We start from the raw sequence: 20,853 nt of genomic DNA on the forward strand, positions 1-20,853 counted from the left end.
ATCACATGTCAACAAAGTGTTTTCGTGCAAAAGATCATGCAAAACCCCAGCAGTGACAGGTCAAACTGTGCCGCATAACCTTTAGTTATGATTATAATTATTTTATATTTACAGAGCAAAACCTGCAAATAAAATAACACATTGCTAAAGTATATTTCTCTTGGTAAAATAATAGTTTCAGATACTATTGTTTCCGATCACTGTATCAAACTTTATTTCCTTTATATTATTGGGTGTGTTTTAACTGAATCACCAGTAGATGGAAGAAACATGTGCACAGTTCATTGCTATTTCCAGCTCAATTTACAAGACAAATACACATGGTAATCGTAATCCCTGCATATAATACAATGCCTAGCAAATGCAAATTAGAACTGAAAAGGTAAATCATTGTCTATTGATCTTTAATTGTAAATTTTGACATTTTCATAAAGTTGTTATCTCTTGTTCGTTCACACGAAACAATACAATATCTTACCACCAGAAAAAAAAGTTTGATGAAAGCGTAACCTTTAGATAAGCCGGTTCTACAGAATGTTTTTTAAACCTCAAAAACTTTGTTTGCAGTTCGTTTCCACTCAGCTGTCAAATCATGAGATAGGATGAACTTAAACATTTCAGCTTATCTGTGGTCGTACACATTACACACCATAAAATATACATTTTGCTTTGATTACATAAAAAAAATGTTCTTTTTCCTGCCTCAATTTGTTTGGCTTAATTTTATCGGAAGCATCTGTATTGGTGTCAATGACAAATTTCCATTCAATTTTATAATGTATGAGGAACTCTAAGATGCTTCGGTGAAAGATCAATGGTGCCGACAGTACCTCCTCCCTTCAGGCCGTCGCTACAAAGTTCCAATTGTGAAAACTAAGAGAGCCCGTACATCCTTTATTCCAAGTACCATACCTCTCTTAAACAATTGTGAAGATACCTAAATCAATGAATTTATGTAAATATGTTTTGTATCTCTCTAATGTGTCAGTAGCTCTGCTGATGTAACACAAACTCCTGAAAAGGCATTAAAGTATTATTCTATTCTATTCTATTCTATTCTATTCTATTCTATTCTATTCTATTCTATTCTATTATATTCTATTCTATTCTATTCTATTCTATTCTATTCTATTCTATTCTATTCTATTCTATTATCAGACGATTCTAGTCTGCCCCCTCGTAATCGAACAATTTTGCATTACATCACAATGTAAGCGATGTCACGAGTCATGTCAGTTGTCATCGCCTCGTACAGCCTCCTACAGTAAACTACACTGTTGCATCCTGTTTCTTGGTTTGCAGTTGCTTTAAGCAGCTAACATCACTGGTCGAAACATTACGTTTATGTTTTCCGACTGTTAAAATGTCTCCATTCGACTAACAAGTTTTCAGCAACACAGTAATGTTCGCAATGTTTACATTCCCACAATGCAATTGTGGAATGTTGCTTGACTACTCAGCTTCATCTGGATGTACTGATCTAAACTTACTTTGGTAGTAGAAATGCGATGTTCACATTATCCCATATGGTTTACGTTAATCACAGATGTAATTAAAATATTTTAGAGAAGATATTTAATCTGAACGTAAACTGTCATCAAACTGTTTATCATTTGTTTTTCTCGTAACGGGGGCAGACACATCAATAGAACAGGGCGCAAGTTATTAATGCGAGGATTCTTAATTTAGGTCACCGACACCATCGTTTGTTTTCTGCCTTACATTACTCGTAATTATCCTTAGAAAGTATTAAATTTGGCATCTTAGAAAAGAAACACAGTTCGCTCTACCATCGTGTATAGTGTAATAAAGCACACTTTCGCCCTGAACTATTATAACTTTAAAGCACTCGGATGCAAGCGTCCTCGTGCTTTAACTATAATAACTCAGGGAGAAAGTGTGCTTCATTACACTATACATGGTGGTAGAGCAAACTGTATTTTTTAATTAACAGATGTATCAAAGCTGAGTTTAAAAAATATGAAAAATAATTGGTGTCTCAAACCCGGTGCGGGAATGCTATGGACATCACGACATAATCTATGATCATGGTCATGTGACATGATCCTATAGTAACTAAACACACCTGGGAGGCAGACTGTGAAAAAACACAATCAGCATGATCAGCTAGCCAGGTGGGTTTTATGTCGGTTTATAAATATTACAGCATTATCATGGTGGGGAACACTAGAAATGGCTTGACACATAGTACCCATAGGATTCAAACCCGTGCCTTCAGAGTGACAAGGAAAAACTTTAATCACTGGGCTACACCACCGCCCAAAATGATCAATTAACAATACTGTTTGCCATATGATAATCAATAATGATAATAATATATTATATTATAAGGTATTAGAAAAATAAGCACGATTCCTGGAGTCCAGTACCACTTGAACTGGTATCTCACCTTGCCCATTGACGATCTGGTGCAACTTGGTGGTGACGTACTTGATCTGCTGAAGATCTTCAACCGTCTGCTTCTTGCTGGACTTCCCCAATGTCTTCTCCAGAAGCTGGAACAGGTTGCTCACCCTGGTCCTGCACACACACAACACACAACTGTCCTTGCTATGTTCATCACACACAATCATGTCTACCCTTGCTACTCACAGACACCAGATTACTTCCAGAAACACAACACACAACTGTCCTTGCTGTGTTCATCACACACAATCATGTCTACCCTTGCTACTCACAGACACCAGATTACTTCCAGAAACACAACACACAACTGTCCTTGCTGTGTTCATCACACACAATCATGTCTACCCTCGCTACTCACAGACACCAGATTACTTCCAGAAACACCAGAAACACAACACACAACTGTCCCTTGCTGCTGACACCAGATTTCATCACACACAATCATGTCTACCCCTGCATCGCTACTCACAGACACCAGATTACTTCCAGAAACACAACACACAACTGTCCTTGCTATGTTCATCACACACAATCATGTCTACCCTCGCTACTCACAGACACCAGATTACTTCCAGAAACACAACACACAACTGTTCATCACACACAATCATGTCTACCCTTGCTGCTCACAGACCTGTTCATCACACAACACACATCAATCATTCTACCCTCGCTACTCACAGACACCAGATTACTTCCAGACACACATCACACACAACTGTCCTTGCTACTGATTACTTCCAGAAACACAACACACAACTGTCCTTGCTGTGTTCATCACACACAATCATGTCTACCCTTGCTACTCACAGACACCAGATTACTTCCAGAACACAACAACACACAACTGTCCTTGCTGTGTCCTTGCTATGTTCATCACACACAATCATGTCTACCCTCGCTACTCACAGCAGATTACTCCAGACACCAGATTACAATCTTCCAGAAAAGATTACTTCCAGAAACACAACACACAACTGTCCTTGCTGTGTTCATCACACACAATCATGTCTACCCTCGCTACTCACAGACACCAGATTACTTCCAGAAACACAACACACAACTGTCCTTGCTATGTTCATCACACACAATCATGTCTACCCTTGCTACTCACAGACACCAGATTACTTCCAGACACAAACCACACAACTTTACTTGCCATTTTCATCATTAACAACCCTTCATTACGCAAACACACAAGATTTACTTCCTTACCCCAACCATACACACAATACACAAATGTACCTAACAATGCAGTCCTCAGTTCCACACAGACAAGATTTACTTCAGACAATTTATTGTTTTTTTACAAACAAAACAATTCCCAGCATTTTTCTGTGCTCTCAAAGCTCATAACAATACCAAAATTACATCACTTCCATACTATCTCACTGTCGCTGGCATCCAACAGTCATCATCATTCCTGTACCCTAACATCCCAGACTCTTACCATTATCCCAAACCATGATGCAGAGTTCAAATCTATAAAGCTAGTCAGCTTGTTGGATGCATGTCACACAAACATTATACAGGCTAGTTAAAATGAATGTTTCCCTTTGCTTGAATAATCTATTAATGTCAGTTACATATATAATATACTTTGTTGACACAATATATTCTTAATTCCTGCTTGTTCAACGGTTACTCTGACCCACAACATATAGCTATCTGGGCCCGGTTGTTCAATACTCGGTTATCTTAACCGCCGGTTAACTCCTAACGGCCGGTTAAATCCTTAACCGGCCGTTAGGTAACCCGAACGTTAAATATGCGTTGTTCAAAACATGGTTAGTCATGCCGTTAGCTAATGTCGCAGTAAAAGTTTAACAGTGTGATTAACGTCACTGGTTAGCTTCCATATATCAAACAATTCCGTTTTCTGTTTACTTCTGGATTACCAAAAATGGAATCGCGAAATGTCGCCTGCACCCCAAGGAAAAAGAGAAGTCGAAATTTCTCTGCTGACGATGAGAATGTAATCCAGTCAATGGTTGAGACCAACTCTATAGTTTATCATAGGCATGCGAATGTAGTAGCGCTACAAACGCTTGTATTGGAACATAAGGTTCCAGACGTTTGCATATATATTTCAAAGACATATGATCCCAGCTCTGTGTGGGACTTACTTCAATTCCGACAACAGGAAAGACATTTTAATGAGAAACTATAGCACAGCTATAGATAAAATATGACTGACTGACTGAGTTTGGTTTTACTCCGCTTTTAGCAATATTCCAGCAACATCACGGCGGTGATAAAATATGATGAATCTATGAAAATACATGTAATATTCATAGTAGAAGCATGTTTTCAGTGGATAGAATATTTACAAATATTACACACAGGAGTTACGCTTAGACGGCTACAGTCTTAATGAATCTTTGAATTCCCACAAGACCTATCGCTCACTTTTCACTCCTTAAATTGTCATGACTGTATGGCCAAGTCATTAAGATGCTATCAATATCATTTATTAATTATTTGCCAAGTCTGTCAAAAATTGTAATGTATGCACACACATTGCCAAATCTTTTAACATCAAACAATATAGCTTTTAATCTGAAATATGCATTCAATGCCAATAGAAACTTTATATGTTGCTAGCACCACGTGCAAGTAGATCAAACTGTAATTGTACTATAGGCCTCAGGGCCAACACTGCTGAATAAAATCAATCTATTATTCGACCCTACTGTTGACAGGAATCTCATGAATAAAACTGTGCAATATCATCATTATTTGAATGCCTTCACAGACGCACATTCCGGAAAGATGTCTTGAAAAACATGAAGCTGCGTCTAATTTATAGATGAACATAATTTCCTCGATACTCATTAATCAGATGAACCTTCATTTAGTTCAGTTCACAAGTGACTGCAGAAAATGCACAAATCTTTTTAATGACCTCAAGGTCGGAAAACATGTATCATATTTCATAAGTGCATTATGGAACGCTGTAGTAGATAAACATAATTTCCTCGATACTCATTGATCAGATGAACCTCCATTTAGTTAAATTCACAAGTGACTATAGAAAATGCATAGATAGTTCTTTTCAATGTATTCAGGACGGAAAACATGTATTATATTTCATAATTGTATTATAGAACGCTGCAACGATTCGGCAGAGAAATACTATTGTGCCATTGTATTCCTTATATGAAAAACATAAGTGTACAACATTAGCATTCAGATATTGTTATAAAATATGTTTAAAATTCCAAACATTATCGTGTAAAATGACAAGAGTTGGTGTTGTGTTCGCTGTGACAAAAAGGTTTCGACATTCAAATATAACATTTAATCAAAGTGACTATGAAGTAGGCCTGCATATCACTCACAACAGAAATAGATACATAATAATGTTTTGTTTATTTTCCTACCCATCAGTTGCGAGAGCAATGTTTATGCTAATGAAGTTTTTGTCAATTTATATAGCATTTTTAAAGATGATTTGCTTCAATTAAAAAATTCGAAGAATGATAAAGAAATTAGGCCTATTGCTGAAATGATAAGTAAAAATATAATTAAAATCCATCTATGGGAAGGGATGCCAGACGGACATATCAAACCAAAATCGGATAATTACTCGGAGTATTGACTTTCAAAATAGCATATTAATTATCAATGATTTCAGTTTTCCATAAACTCACTACTAATTCTGAAGCGTTGCCGATAAACATGGAATCGTGTTCAGATGTTTTCAGAAATACACTCACCACGAGCACGCCAAAGGGCACTTTGCGCCCTATTGGTTAGTGTTTACAAAATCACGTTTCGTGAAGGCCTGTATTGAGACGCCAATTACATCACTCATATTTCATATTCAGTGGCGACAAATGCATCACTGAATTCTAAGGCTGGGACAGGTACTCGGGTACTCGAATCCGGGTCGGGTACAGCTGGAATCGAGTCCTATTTCTAGGAATCGAGTACCCGGAAAGGGAGAGAGCACTGTAATGACAAGGGCAGACAATAGCTTGTCCTTTTCGTTTTTGACATAACACACATTTACATCAGTGAGTGAGTGAGTGAGTGAGTGAGTGAGTGAGTGAGTGAGTGAGTGAGTGAGTGAGTGAGTGAGTGAGTGAGTGAGTGAGTGAGTGAGTGAGTGAGTGAGTGAGTGAGTGAGTGAGTGAGTGAGTGAGTGAGTGAGTGAGTGAGTGAGTGAGTGAGTGAGATTAGTTTTACGCAGCCCTAAGCAGTATTCCAGCTATATGGCGGCGGTCTGTAATAATCGAGTCTGGACCAGACAATCCAGTTATCAACAGTATGAGCATCGATCTGTGCAATTGGGAACCGATGACATGTGTCATCCCGTTAGTCGCCTCTTATGACAAGCATGGGTTACTGAAGATCAATATTCTAACCCGGAAATTCACGGGTTTTTACATCATTGGTATTTACATCTATGGAGCATAGTTTTAATGACTGTCATTTATCTGTGCATGTGCAGTGAGTAGTTAAGTTACAGTAGCAGCAGGAACGAAATGTTCATTGTTATAACGAGGAATGTAAGTAATGGTGTTACTCTCTATATTGGTTAAACAGACGTAAATCAAATACAGTAGAACACGGATATAACGAACACGGATATAGCGTACAAACGGATATAGCGAACAAATTTAAAAGTCCCGTCATCAGTCCTTTATAATATCATTAAAATTATACGTGAATAACGAACTCGTGAGTAGCGAATTAACGGCTATAGCGAACTGATTTACTACCCCCAAGCCCAACTAACGACGTGATTAGCGAACTCACTCAGTGTCAGCTCAGTGTCAGCTCAGCCACTTAGCGGTATACATCAACCTTGTTGGCGGCGAATCAACATTGTTCGATGGTCATTAACGTGTTTATCAAAACAAACATGTCGTGTTTAAAAGCTTGACTGGTATACAGGTCTTCAGTGCACTCTCGTCACTATGGCAGGCAAACGTAAAGCCATCACTTTTGACACCAAGCTTCAGATAATTCAGGCTGTAGATTCAGGTGTGAAATCTAAGACAAACATTGCTTACGACTTTGGCTAGAAGTGAGAACATTCCCTTAAATGGTCCCATGTTGCAGACTAAGGCAAATGAATTGGCATCCAAGTTAGGTCATTTAGATTTTAATTGCAGTAGTGCTTGGATTGACAGATTCAAACAGAGGCGTGGCATCGTATGTAAATCAAGTCACGGGGAAAGTGCATCTGTTAACCCCGACCTCGTCAATGATTGGCTGAAAACTCGCCTGCCTGGCTATCTTGAAGAGTACAAGCCTGATAACATTTTCAATGCTGACGAAACTGGCCTCTTCTACAAAATGAAACCAAACAGAACTCTTCACTTGAAATCTGAAAAATGCAGTGGTGGAAAAAATTCTAAAGAGAGAATAACATTGTTGGTAGCGGCAAACATGTCCGGGAGTGAAAAACTACAGTTGTTAGTGATGGGAAGGCAGCAATTGTGAGATTGTGACGTCAGTAGCCCAGCAGTGTGCCACGCCCACTGTCACACCCGCTCCCAACTCCGATAGTGAAGATGATGAACCTCGCGACGAAGCCATCCTTTGCTGAGGCCAATGCAGCATTAGAGACACTACGTCATCTACTTGTTTGTGAAGGTACAGATAGCTCTATCTTCGACTCTCTTGCAGATGTCTGTGATGCAGTCGACAAAATGAAGTCTGCAAGACGTGGTGTGCAGACCAAAATTGTGGACTTTGTTAAACGTAATTAAGTTATATACATGTATTGTTGAGATTGTTGTGATTGTTAAACATGTTCTAGCTAATGTCTGTGAATGATAAATTCAGAATTTTAATGTTATGTCAATGTACATGTACAAGAATAAAAATTTTTGTAGCCTCAGCGTATACGTGTCTCTACATCTCTACAATCCAAGATGGCGGTCAAATGTGAATAACGAACACCGGATATAGCGAACTAAATTTCGTGGTCCCTTGGAGTTCGTTATATCCGTGTTCTACTGTAGCTTGAGATCAGTTTTATTGTCTTATTACCACCTTTTCAAGTTTTCTATAATAGTCTCTGTCAAATCGTGATTGAATATTCAGAAAGTTGACCCGAATGTGTTTCTTACATTTCCGGGAACTCGATTCCGATTTGGGTAAACACATGCGGGTACTTGATTCCATTTTTGCCTACTCGTCCCAGCCCTACTGAATTCCTCATACATTTTAGAACCTAATTACAACTGGTCTTTGTCACCAATACCAAGTGTCTAGATAAGCTGAAACGAAAGATATTGGGGGTAGAAACAAATGCTGTGCTCGAAAGACAACACCTGTTTGAAATGTAAACAAAGAAAATTTCAGACTTTATATTGTGTAGCATTTTATACGTGTTTGATTCTTTGAAAGTGTTTGTTTGAATAATATTTACAGAAGAAATTTACACATTTAGTGTAGGAAAACATATATAAACCTTTACACAAGTGTTAAAAGATGAAACGTAGGCATCATGTTCTTGTACAACATGTATTTTAGTTCCTATGAAGTGCATAGTTACAGTTTCGTATATAATTATATAACTCTTTGTCAGAATAATTTCCAGTATCGAAGTCCAGTCCACAATACACCCTATCCTTTCTTGGCCTCATGAAAGCAGTGTTAGCCATGAACGCCATTTGAGAGTTAACAACACTGTTAGACCGCCTCCATGGTGTAGTGGTTAGAGTGTCCGCCCGGACAGTGGAAGGTCCCGGGTTCGTTCCCCGACCGCGTCATACCAAATGACGTTAAAATATGGTACTTGTTGGTCCCTGCCTGGCGCTCGCCATTAATGGGTACAACAAGGACTGGTCGGCTCGGAGTCAGTATAATGTGTCTGAGTGGGGTATTCATGCTTCACTGCGGCATGGTATCTCAGTGGGCTAGCACTATGAAACCAGCTTAAGTCTGGGCTAGTACAAGCAGCTACACATACACATACACATACACCCGCATGCACGTCGTCATATGAGCGAAATATTCTCAAGCACGACGTTAAACCCAATTTCACCTCACCTTACCTAACCACACTGTTAAAAAGTTAGTGGCGGTCCTTAGGTGTGTTAACTTTACGTCACGTTAACAACCTGTTTAAAGTTAACAGAGTTATGAACAACAAGATAACCCTCTGTTATTAGTTAACAGTCGGATAAATGTACTTAACGGCTGGTTAAAAGATAACCAAGTTTTGAACAACCGGGCCCTGCAAGCATATGCTCACAGCTTGACACCATAAAACATTTTTTCTCCATTTGTATGTTCTCCCATTCCCACCCAAGACTCTCCCCACTCTCACCCCATCGTCCCCACCCAAGCTCTCCCCACTCTCACCCCATCGTCCTGTCGGACCCCTTGTCCTCTGTTGACGTCATAGTGCCTGACTCTGGGGGACGTCCTTGTCCTAGAAGCACGCACCTCAATCAAACCATGACTTCAACACAGCAGGCATCCCCTGAAATAGTTCCACAGTGGAGGTAATCACTGCAGTGCAGGTAGCAATGGAAATCAATAAGATCAGAAATAAACAGCACAACAGGGGGCTGACAGATTTATTGACGGGATAATGACTGATAAAGATAGTCCCACTGACTGGCTGTTGGGAGATTGAAACAGTTTGTGGAGCAACCAGTGGCATAGAAAGAAACACTTTCACGTTATTATCTTAATCATGATCAAAAGTTATTTTAGCTAACATAATAACCAGGCAAATACTGTCCTGACAATCAGGTTGGTATTATACCACACAGGACAATGGCATGGCAGTACAATGTCTGCCATCAAATGTAATTTGCAATACAATACATGAGTTCATTTATGTTATGAGACAAAAAATATTAAGGCAAATAAGAAGCTACTTCATCTTACACATCTCACAGTCCAAAAGAGGTTATGAAATAGCACAGGACATGGGCAAGAATAGGTCTATAACACCCTGTCATTGGTAGTATGAGGCAATTACACTAGATTGGTTGGCCAGGTTCAGTTGTCCACTAGCCTTGAGGGGGACATGGACCGATATACTCTACATGTTAGTTATGTTTCCATGAAGGGACATCACCCAAGGGATCAGTGGACAATGAGCTTATCTTACTGAACACCTAATTATATTGTAGGCGTGCATGCTTTGTTCCCAATTTGTAAGATTACCACAGTTAGACATTTATAGCTTATATCAACAGTAAACAAACTTAGAGTTAATCCTTCTGGGTCTACTTCATTGGGAAAGCATCTTCAAAATATCCAGAGCATCTTGCAAAATTTACATATATTCAATGCAGCAATTTCTCTTCACTCAAAACAAAATGGTAAAAAAATGGGTATATTAAAGTTTGAACTTTCCTTATTTTGTTGTAAAAATGGGGGTGTTTTTAAGTTTAAACTTTCTTAATTTCAGAGTATTTTTAGCGCTGTTTTCTTACAATACTATTGTGGAATAATGTAAAATTAATCATAAAAGTCCATTCCTCTTTATTGGACCAGTAATCAGTGAATTACATGTCAGCCTGAGCAAAGCATCAAATTAGTTTGAACTACAGCTAAACTAACATGAACTTAAATTTGCTTGTCCAAGAGTGAACAAATAAATATTGCTTAAGCTGTTCCCCGTTTTTCAAACTATTCACAGCGGCTGCCAGTCTAAGGCAAGTCAGTAGTGGGAAAGTTGAGTTGCTGGGGATCAAGACTAACCCATATAAATAAATATATCTCCCTTAGATTATGTTTATTGTCAAAGTGATCTTCAGCTTCAACAGTTTGAAAAAAGACTTGTCTTTAATATTTTTCTTTATTTCCACTTTTCATAATCCAGGCATCTGTTAACCAACAAACTAAAATGTAAGGCCTTACACAAGAATCATGGGAGTCAAAGTGTGTGAAGAACAATACTGAAATGCACACAACAATTCCCCAGCCTACCCAGTTACCTAGACTTCAAGACAAGGGTGTAGTTTCCTGTGCAATATTGATGATCATCTGGCTCTTATTCCCTGACACTCCACCTACACCAGGGGCCACCACATCAAACACACATACCCCACATACAGTTAATTAGTTCTCAAGCCACAACACTTCCCACATGAAATCAATGAACCACTTCTAACATTCAACTGACAGCTTCATCAAGCCATTGTTTGAGGTGTAAGTATCTTTAAATATTTACCCACAATTTAGCCAAGTCAGATATCAGTTACTGTGGGCAGAATGCCATGAATAAGGAAAATATACTGACTCATCACAACGTCAAAGGATTATTAAAGAATGGCTCTTGGAGATATTTTTTTTCGTAGTAATTATGAAAACTCAACAGCAAAACTCTTCAGTTGATAAATTGTTAAGTGAGAGAGTGAGTATGGTTTTATCCTGCTTTTAGCAATATTCCAGCAATATCATGGTGGGGGACACCAGAAATGGGCCACCGCCCCCAAATTTCTAAGGATTTTGCTCAACTTTTTTTCTGGCATGTTTGGATTTAGATACCAGCAAGCATTGTCACTAAGGTGACATAATCCCCCGCCGCAAATTATCAAATCAAACTGATAAAGTAATGAAAGTTAAAGATGAAAATTAAATGTCAACAAAAACATGACCAGTCAACCTCTCTTGATATCTTGCTCTTTTGTTGTTCAAACAAACACACATATTTTCAAGACTAAATTTGACCTTGACATGAATGTCATAGTGTATGAAATATGCAAAACTAGTACTAAAGAAATTGCTTATTGAAAAACATTCAAGGGAAGTCTTGAAAGTCTATGAAGAAAATCCAGTGAACCGTTCTTAAAATATCTTGCTGACAATTCAGGTTAACATGCTGAAATCTTCATGGTGTCGTCATGACCCTAAAAATTATGTGAAGGTCACCAAAATTGACTGGGCCCTGGGCCTTGCCTAGATGAAACTTGGTGTCAATTATGAAGAAAATCCAGTCAATATTTTTTGCTATATCTTGCTGACTATCTTAACATGCAATTTAACATGCTGAAATCTTCAAAGTGTCTCTGTGACCTTGAAAATTAAGTGAAGGTCACCAAAATCAACTGGGCCCTGCGCCTTTCCTTGATGAAGCTTGGTGTCAAATATGAAGGAACTCCAGTGAATGGTTCTTGAGGTATCTCGCTGACAAGCATAACTTGCAGGTTAATATGCTGAAATCTTCAAAGTGTCTCTGTGACCTTGAAAATTAAGTGAAGGTCACCAAAATTGACTGGGCCCTGCGCCTTTCCTAGATAAAGCTTGGTATTGAATATGAAGAAAATCCTGTAAACGGTTCTTGAGATAGCTTAACATGCAGGTAAAACGTTAAAGTCCCCTTGTGACCTTAAAATGCAGGTCAAGGTCATCAAACCTGACTTGGGCCTTTCTTATACTGTGATGAACCTAGGTACCAAATATGAAAAGAATCTAGTGAACGGTTCTTAAGATATTTCAATTCGTACGTATGTACGTACGGATGTACGGATGTACAGAAGTACATCTACGGACGGACGGGAGCCTAATACTATATCCCCCGCTTCGCACTAAACGTGCGGCGGGGGATAACAAAATAGATCTACTACAACATGGATCCTGAAAAACCTAAGTACCAAAATAACGCTTTGTTGCACAAAAAACTTAATCTTGCATGTCTTGTATACACGTACATCAGGTGCATAGCATGCAAGTTTTCTTTAAAAAATTACTTTTTCCATTGTTTATTATCACTACCCAGTATGTTGTCAGGCAAGCCATTCAAGGCCGTGTCTACCAGCACTATCAAGTTCAATACTACAACAAACAAACAGGTTGTCCATGTTGAGTGGATAACCACGATAACATTCAACACACTCTGATAATCTACACCAGTTGAGATTCAGGTTCACCCAACCTTCCTGATAAATCAATAATCTTAAGTATGTAGAAGTCTGTGAAGTAGTAGTACTACAGATTTAGATGGTCTCTGGGTCAGAGAGGCATGCCGGCCCCCTGCTTGGCCACACACACCAGGACACACACCACATCAGGACACACACTACACAGGGACACACACCTTTACAATGCACAGGGACCACTTGACTGATCTCAGAGGAGTATATCTGTGATCACTACCGACCCTGCCTTTGACAAACCCACACTGATCCTTCAAATATGTTCATTGTAGTTGTAGTATACTACTCGGGGTAAATGATAGCATGTGGAGATCTGCAGATACCAGATAAATATAGCAGTTTGGGGTAACACTGATTGTACAAATGTGATGGTAAAAAATGACTTTGTATGCCTGTCATTACCATGAGTTTGATGAGGGTCACTTATACAGTCTGTTTGTCTCCACAGGAGAACAATGAATTGCAAAGTAACGCAGGATCTCAAATAGTCTTTTAAATGTCAATACAACACAAGGCCCTTATTTTGACATGGAGTTATTTTGCAATTCATAGGTACAAGATTGAGTGAGTGAGTTTAGTTTTACGCCGCACTCAGCAATATTCCAGCTATATGGCGGCGGTCTGTAAATAATCGGATGCGGACCAGACAATCCAGTGATCAACAGCATGAGCATCGATCTACACAATTTGGAATATGATGACGTAAACCCAGGCAGCGAGCCTGGCCACCCGATCCCATTAGTCACCTCTTACGCATAGGGACAAGAACACTATGAAATCAGTCTTGCATTGTTCAGTCCAAATCCTGTGTTACTTGCATGTCCATTGGAGTCAGACTAAGGCCATCCATGTTCTTTGCGTGCATGTCATCCCCAGCATGTATCAGTATATGGTCTCTGGTGTAAGCAAGAGACAGGCAGGCAAAAGAAAAACTAGAAAAATACCTTCTTAACAAATAATTGTGTAAGGGTCCATATCAACACATTTAGATATTATCTGGTGAATTCAAGGGGCTTAAGTTATTGTGTGTCAATTTTGATAAAAATTACAAAATGCTTTCCATATTCATAAGGCATAGCTGCTGAAAAAAACTGTGTCCATTGTAAGATTTTGACTATAACTAGAGACTCTGCCAATGAATCACTGTCAAATAATGATGTTACTATGATGCTACATAAAAAAGTACATTGAATGTTGTAACGTTGATCAAACAGCTATTAAGCATGAATCATGAATCAATTCTACATCTTCATAGAAGGATTATGGTTGATTGTACCTTAAACGTGTGTATTGCGGACACCTATGGCTAAGCACGCTGGGATAACATTTGACATAAATATCCGACAAAGTTGACTATTGGAAAGTCCCTCTTGCCATACAGTCCTTTGGAGAGTTTATGTACAGATCTAAGTAATAAAACACATGGGGGTCCCACTATAGCCACCATTACTCCAGGTTCACTTGGGTAAATCAGTTGAAAAGAACTGGCTACTTGACTGTGATTAAAGATCACCTGAAGCTTAAGTTTAACCTTCCTGGCCAACATGCCTTATTTTCACTCACATTTAACATGCTGCCATATAACTGGAATATTGCTGAGTGCGGTGTAAAACTAAACCCACTCACTCACATTTAACATCCAAGAAGTCATTTTCTGAAATATATGAACAAAGTCCCCTCTAGTCTGTCATACAGACCCTGAAACAAACATATCCAAGTCTAATTATGTGGCAAGTCTGTACCAATCAGTGTCTGTACCAATCTGCTGAATTCACAAGCTAGCACAGTGCTTGTAATTATCAGCTTATCACTATCGGTCACTTGTGTTTAATAATAACTCACGGGGAGTTCCCCCCCACCACACACACACACACACACTCCCCAAGACCCCACACTGAAAATGAAGAAAGTCTCAGGGTTCCTTTTCGTAATATTTTTTTTTATATTATGAACAGTCTTATCTGTAAAATATGTTCATTTCAGAGACTAGTTGTTGGTCAAAGTCCCTTCATACCTGCATTAATATTAATAAAACAGGGACCCGTGAAGGTCCGGGATAGATTTGGCCTTCAATAACCCAAGCTTGTCGTAAGAGGCGACTAACAGGATCGGGTGGTCAGGCTCGCTGGCTTGGTTGACACATGTCATCGGTTCCCCATTGCGCACATTGATGCTCATGCTGTTGATTGTTGGATTGTCTGGTCCAGACTCGATTATTACAGACCGCCGTCATATAGCTGGAATATTGCTTAGGGCAGCGTTAAACTAATCTCACTCACTCATTCACTCATATCATTTTCATATCATTAATCACTCAACAAAACAGGATGATTCGGAAAAGCCACCCCGAATTTCAACAATGCATGTCAAATATTTGCTGGTGACAGCCATTTCTCATTACGAGTAAAAGGAAACTCAACATGTTTTCTAGTGTACATCTTGTTGTTCATTCCTTGATCAGTGTACACATCTCACAGGTAGACTTAGCAATTTTATGAAGCGCTGCGATATCTTCACTTTACAACTGGTCTTCAAATAAATTCATGACATAGTTTGAGTTTCTTTGCTTAGGAAACAGATATTGAAAAAATGAAGACAAAGAAAGATCAAGCTCATCTGATTTTTTCTGAGTGTACAATGGTGATAGTATTTTTTTGTCACATCAAGGCACAAATTTCCCAGTTGGACTAAAAATTCATGAGAACAGGAGATGGTAAACACAGAATGTGGACACCCAAAGAAACACAGTCCTACAGTTTCACCATTATTAAACATATACAAAATCAACTATTACATGTATTGCTAGTGCTGGGAATTGATCTCAAAGCCATGATTGATCACTGGATAATTCCAAACTACTGATCATCAAAATTCATCAGTTCTTGCCAGTGTCCTGTTTTACAAAATAGAGTTCAGCTAAATGAGACCCAATTGACGAAAAGAAACATAAATATTCCGTTAAACTCTTAATGTTTTAAAAATGACATTGGCTTCACATTTTTCAGCCAGTACTTAACTACTAAGCAATTGAAAATCTCTCTCAGGAAACAAAACAGAATCAGAATTTCAGAGACTTGCAAAACAGCTTGTGTCCGATTTATCAAAATGTATTATCAACTTGTTGTTTTAACCTTCTGATCTTCGATTATTTCATTTAACTATAACACAACTACCCATTACCATCAAAGTTACATCAGAATCTGTTTATCGCCCATGTTACATTCAACATGTCCAATGATTAACACAATACAAAGCAGAATAGATAACTTTCACCTTTATGTAACATGTTTACACTCAACCATTACCATACCTGTTATGTCAGAATCTGCTTATCCTTATGTTTGCATTAGAACTTTCCAGCTGTTAATAATGATAACTGCTAACCTCTTCCACTATTTCCGATCAACAATCACCAGGCCTGTGTGAAATCCTCTTACCATGTGCATTATTCAACATGTTCAATAGTAGTTGATATTACAGGAAGAATACCTGAAGAAACACATCAGCACTATTCACCTCAAGTCATGTAAACAAGCTTTGTTAATTGCTCCACGCTTTTATCCCATGCAATGACCTTTGGTTTACCTGGTCAGTCCAGGTGAATTGGGAAGAGCTATTTTTATGAAATAATTTAATGGCTAATGCTTCTTCATAAATCTTTAACGAATACAGGACATAACATTCACAGATAAAAAGTTTCAGTTTCAACATGTTCAAAATCAACAGTTTCCCGAATAGAGCTATATGTGATTTCATCTGAATGCAGTCACTGCTTACCTAACCTATTAACAAATACTCTGATCTCATGGTCAAGTATTATTATTTAGATGAATTTTGATGATGATGATGATGAAAGTGAGATTGTGAGAAATGCAAAAACAACCTCTTAAGACTCCTACATGAATCATGAAACTTCATACACAACCTTCTCATTACAAATATAATTGATTTAGTGCATGAAAAATCCAAAGGAAAATAGATAGTATTCGAACAACAACTGGATGTGTGCAACATCTGTGAATACAGACCTAATAAAATCCATTCCTTTGCATAATAATGAAAACTAGCAATAGAAAAAGAAATTATGCGCATTAGTTCATGATCAAATTATTTCAGTGAATGTTGAAACCAAATAAATATACAGAAAATATTCATAAATGCTTTCATAAACTAAAGCCTGTTATAAAGTGTGCCACTGCAGGCAATATTTACTAAACAAATATTGAAAACGTTCAAATTCACTGGGCTTATTCAACGACTTTGTATGTAGAGGCGATTGATCACTGAGAGGAGCTCATGCATACTGGATGACCCACAAATTCAAATGGCATTATTTTGTCGGTGTATCTAGCAAACAAAATTATCACAAATTATGTCATAGGGGAATTGTAACCTGTTTGAAATGTTTGTGGTACTGTGTTCTAAAGGTAGACAACATAAGTAAGAATTTATAAAGTGTGTAACATAGTAAATAAGTGAAATATAGTTTATACATCAACATGTTGAATAATTGCATGCATGTTGAGATGTAAGGCATGCTTAGAAGTACTACATAAAATGTTTCTACTGTTTTGGTTAATTAGAAGCACCATTTTAGCCTCACAATCAGTAACTGTTTTCAGTGATTGCATTTTCACCAGTAGAAATTTGTGACATTTTTTTAGGCTGAGGTGTCATTTCAGCCTACACCTTTTCAAATGTCTAGATGAATTATGAAAATATTGGCTAAACATCTTTTGTGTTTCCCTTTTGGGTGGAAAAAATGCACGAGGAGACTGTTTGGTAATCGTGGGACATATCAAGTTAGAAAATAATGCAACTCAAATTAAAAAAACATATTTGGTTTAAAGGATGCTGTGAAAACTCCACAGAACTGACCCTGTTAATCAGGAATCTCTGCTTACTGGACGATAGATCTCGATCTGAACGACTGTATGTATCCAAAGAAATATGACCCTATTGACAAGATTTCTTAATCTGGAAATCTGATTTTCAAACAGAACTTAGATATCACTAAATGGACCCACTAAATATTTAAATTACAGGCCGTTTTTAACACACATCGAACATCTATTAGAGGCAATGGTTCAGTATTAGCCGAAGCATCGCTCGTCCTTTCCTAACAATCAAATTTAGTCAAACAAGACAGAGCATTTATGAACAAGTATGTTTTATTTGAATTGATCAAGAGCTTTTTGCAGCTGGCAAGTGACCAAAGTCACTCTACCTCACCTGTCTACAACAGCAGACTCCAGAACTGTCAACTGTCCAGGAGTGTTGTGTGTCGTTCAGTCGACAAATAAACATTATTGTGCATTATTTCTTAATATCTGCATCAATTACACGGTTAACAGAAAGAATATGACTTACAGAGATATTGCTGATAGGGGTTGTATTCTCTAAAACCTTCTTGACTACGCAGACGAGCATGTAAACAGCTCCACACGACTGTAGAGGGCGCAATAAACTTGGATTTGTCTCTATTAGTTTAGACAAGCGAATTGACATGTCGCAAGGTAGAGAGAATCCCCGTTTACTGTGACTAAGAATTAAGAGTTACCTCCCCTTAGCCGGTGAGTTGGCAGTCTAGACTTGCTTAGAGCCAAATCTACTCCACCAAAAGAACATGTACATGTTTCATATTTACATTGTATTGCTGCTAAAAATTTAGAATTTCAGTTTCGAAATTTAAAAATATACACTGAGGCTGTTTAGGAATATAATCACAATTGTAGTGCCTTTAGCCAGATAACTTGTCTGTAAACCTGTTGTTTTTTGGTCAATGGACGGGTGCACAGACCATACACCTTGGGCATCAAGAGTATGTTGAAGGGAGGTGTGTGCGTGTGTGTGCATGTATGTGTGTGTGTGTGTGTGTGTGTGTTGGGGGGTGCAGAATGGCCATAACCTGAGTGTCTTTTGATAATTCCTTTCTCTCTCATTCATCAAGAAAGAATATTTCCAAATCATTTTTTAGATAACTAGCACTCATTACATCCAGGATGTACCTATTAGGTTCGCTATCAATACTTGCCGCCAATTATCGAGACACACGTTTATTTCTTGGTTATATGTATTGTTTGATATCTGTTGGAGATATTACAACTATATGATATGACAAAACATTATTTCATGAGGAATGATGAACAATATGTCACAAGGCAGCGTTATTATTGTCTGCACAACAATGTTTCGCCTGTTATGTTTTGTACCTGTACAGTCAGTGAGGGCAGTGTGTGCAATGGTCTGGAGAGCCAACTCTTGAAGCTCTGGAATTTTCTCCTTCTTTTTAGTGAGTGTATAAGGGGGGAGTTGTTGCTTCTCATCTCACATATCATGTTTCCGTCCAATTTTGATAAATAGCCTGGATCCACTGACTAATTTAATCAGCCCAGCGACAACAGCTGCAGTGGACTGTTCGGATAGTTATACATGGAACATTTTTACCACAGACACTGTATGATTTATGTATTATAATCAAAACCAGATAACCACTAGAAGTAAGGTAAGTAAGTAATTTATGTAGCCAATTATTATTGCATCTATTTACATTTCAAGTGACGATTAAGTTAATGTGCGCCAATCCAAATGCACTTGTACAAAAGAAAAAGAAATCTTATGATGCGCTACCTTCCACTTAACACGGCTTCTCAAAGTGCTAGCAGTACAAATATAACAACAGTAGGTCTGAGAAGTTAGATTGTCCCAAAAAATTGTTTTTAACAATCGACTCAACCTTAAAATAACTGGGATTACAACTGGAAAAGCATTTAATCTTGCAGCAGTTTCTACAGAGGTTCTGTGTGGCGTATGTATGCATTTGTTTCCTCCAGAACGCAAACCGTTCTCAAAGTATTGGGGAGAAATACCATCATCGTATGGGAAACTTACAAGTTCTGTAGTCGATATTGAACCCATAAAAAAAACTTAAGTATGAAATATGTTTTATCACTATCAGTGTCACAGCGTAACATTTTCCTTCAAAAGAGGTTGATTTGAGATAAATGGAGTTTAACAACATGCATGCCCGCGTGTGTCTCTGCTTGCACTAGCCCTGACGTAACCTAGGCTTTATAGTTTCTCTGTGAAATGAACTAATCTCTGAAGCAATAAATCCTAATAATGAAGTTATGTCTCTTTCATTCTGTTTAACATCGTACCCAGCACTTATCCGACACCGTGATGTCATTCTGTAAATGATCGAGTCTGGAACAGACAGTCCAGTGACTTACACCATGAGCATCCATCTACGCAGTTGGAATGCAATGGTATGCATCATCCCAATCAGCGAGGCTTACCACTCTCTCGGGGATGTCGACCCTTACAACAAGCATGGGTTGCTGAAGATCAGTTTAACATGTAGATTTTCGTAAACTTCCGAAAAAGGATGTTCCCGGATCCAAGGGGTCCGGCCTAGCAAAGTTTTACTGTACCCAGTAATCTAGGCGGTGGATGGCCTAGTGGTTAAAGTGTCTGCTCGTCATGCCGAAGACCCGGGTTCGATTCCCCACATTGGTACAATGGGTACAATGTGTGAAGCCCATTTCTCGTGTCCCCCGCTGTGATA

General features: G+C 38.3%; 1 protein-coding gene across 1 annotated transcript in view; it reads right to left on the minus strand.

Moving 5' to 3' along the window:
- The window catches only part of LOC124268993 (cytosolic carboxypeptidase 1-like), a 45,379-nt gene extending 26,638 nt beyond the window's left edge, over positions 1 to 18,741 (minus strand). The window contains 3 exon segments of the mRNA XM_046704027.1: positions 2,411 to 2,541; positions 9,754 to 9,874; positions 18,657 to 18,741. Of these exon segments, the coding sequence (XP_046559983.1) occupies positions 2,411 to 2,541; positions 9,754 to 9,794 (172 nt within the window). The 5' untranslated portion in view covers positions 9,795 to 9,874; positions 18,657 to 18,741.
- Positions 18,742 to 20,853: the final 2,112 nt, after the last annotated feature.

This window comes from Haliotis rubra, unplaced genomic scaffold (assembly GCF_003918875.1).
Source record: "Haliotis rubra isolate DU_JTF1 unplaced genomic scaffold, ASM391887v1 Scf141, whole genome shotgun sequence".
NCBI classification, from domain to species: Eukaryota; Metazoa; Mollusca; class Gastropoda; order Lepetellida; family Haliotidae; genus Haliotis; species Haliotis rubra.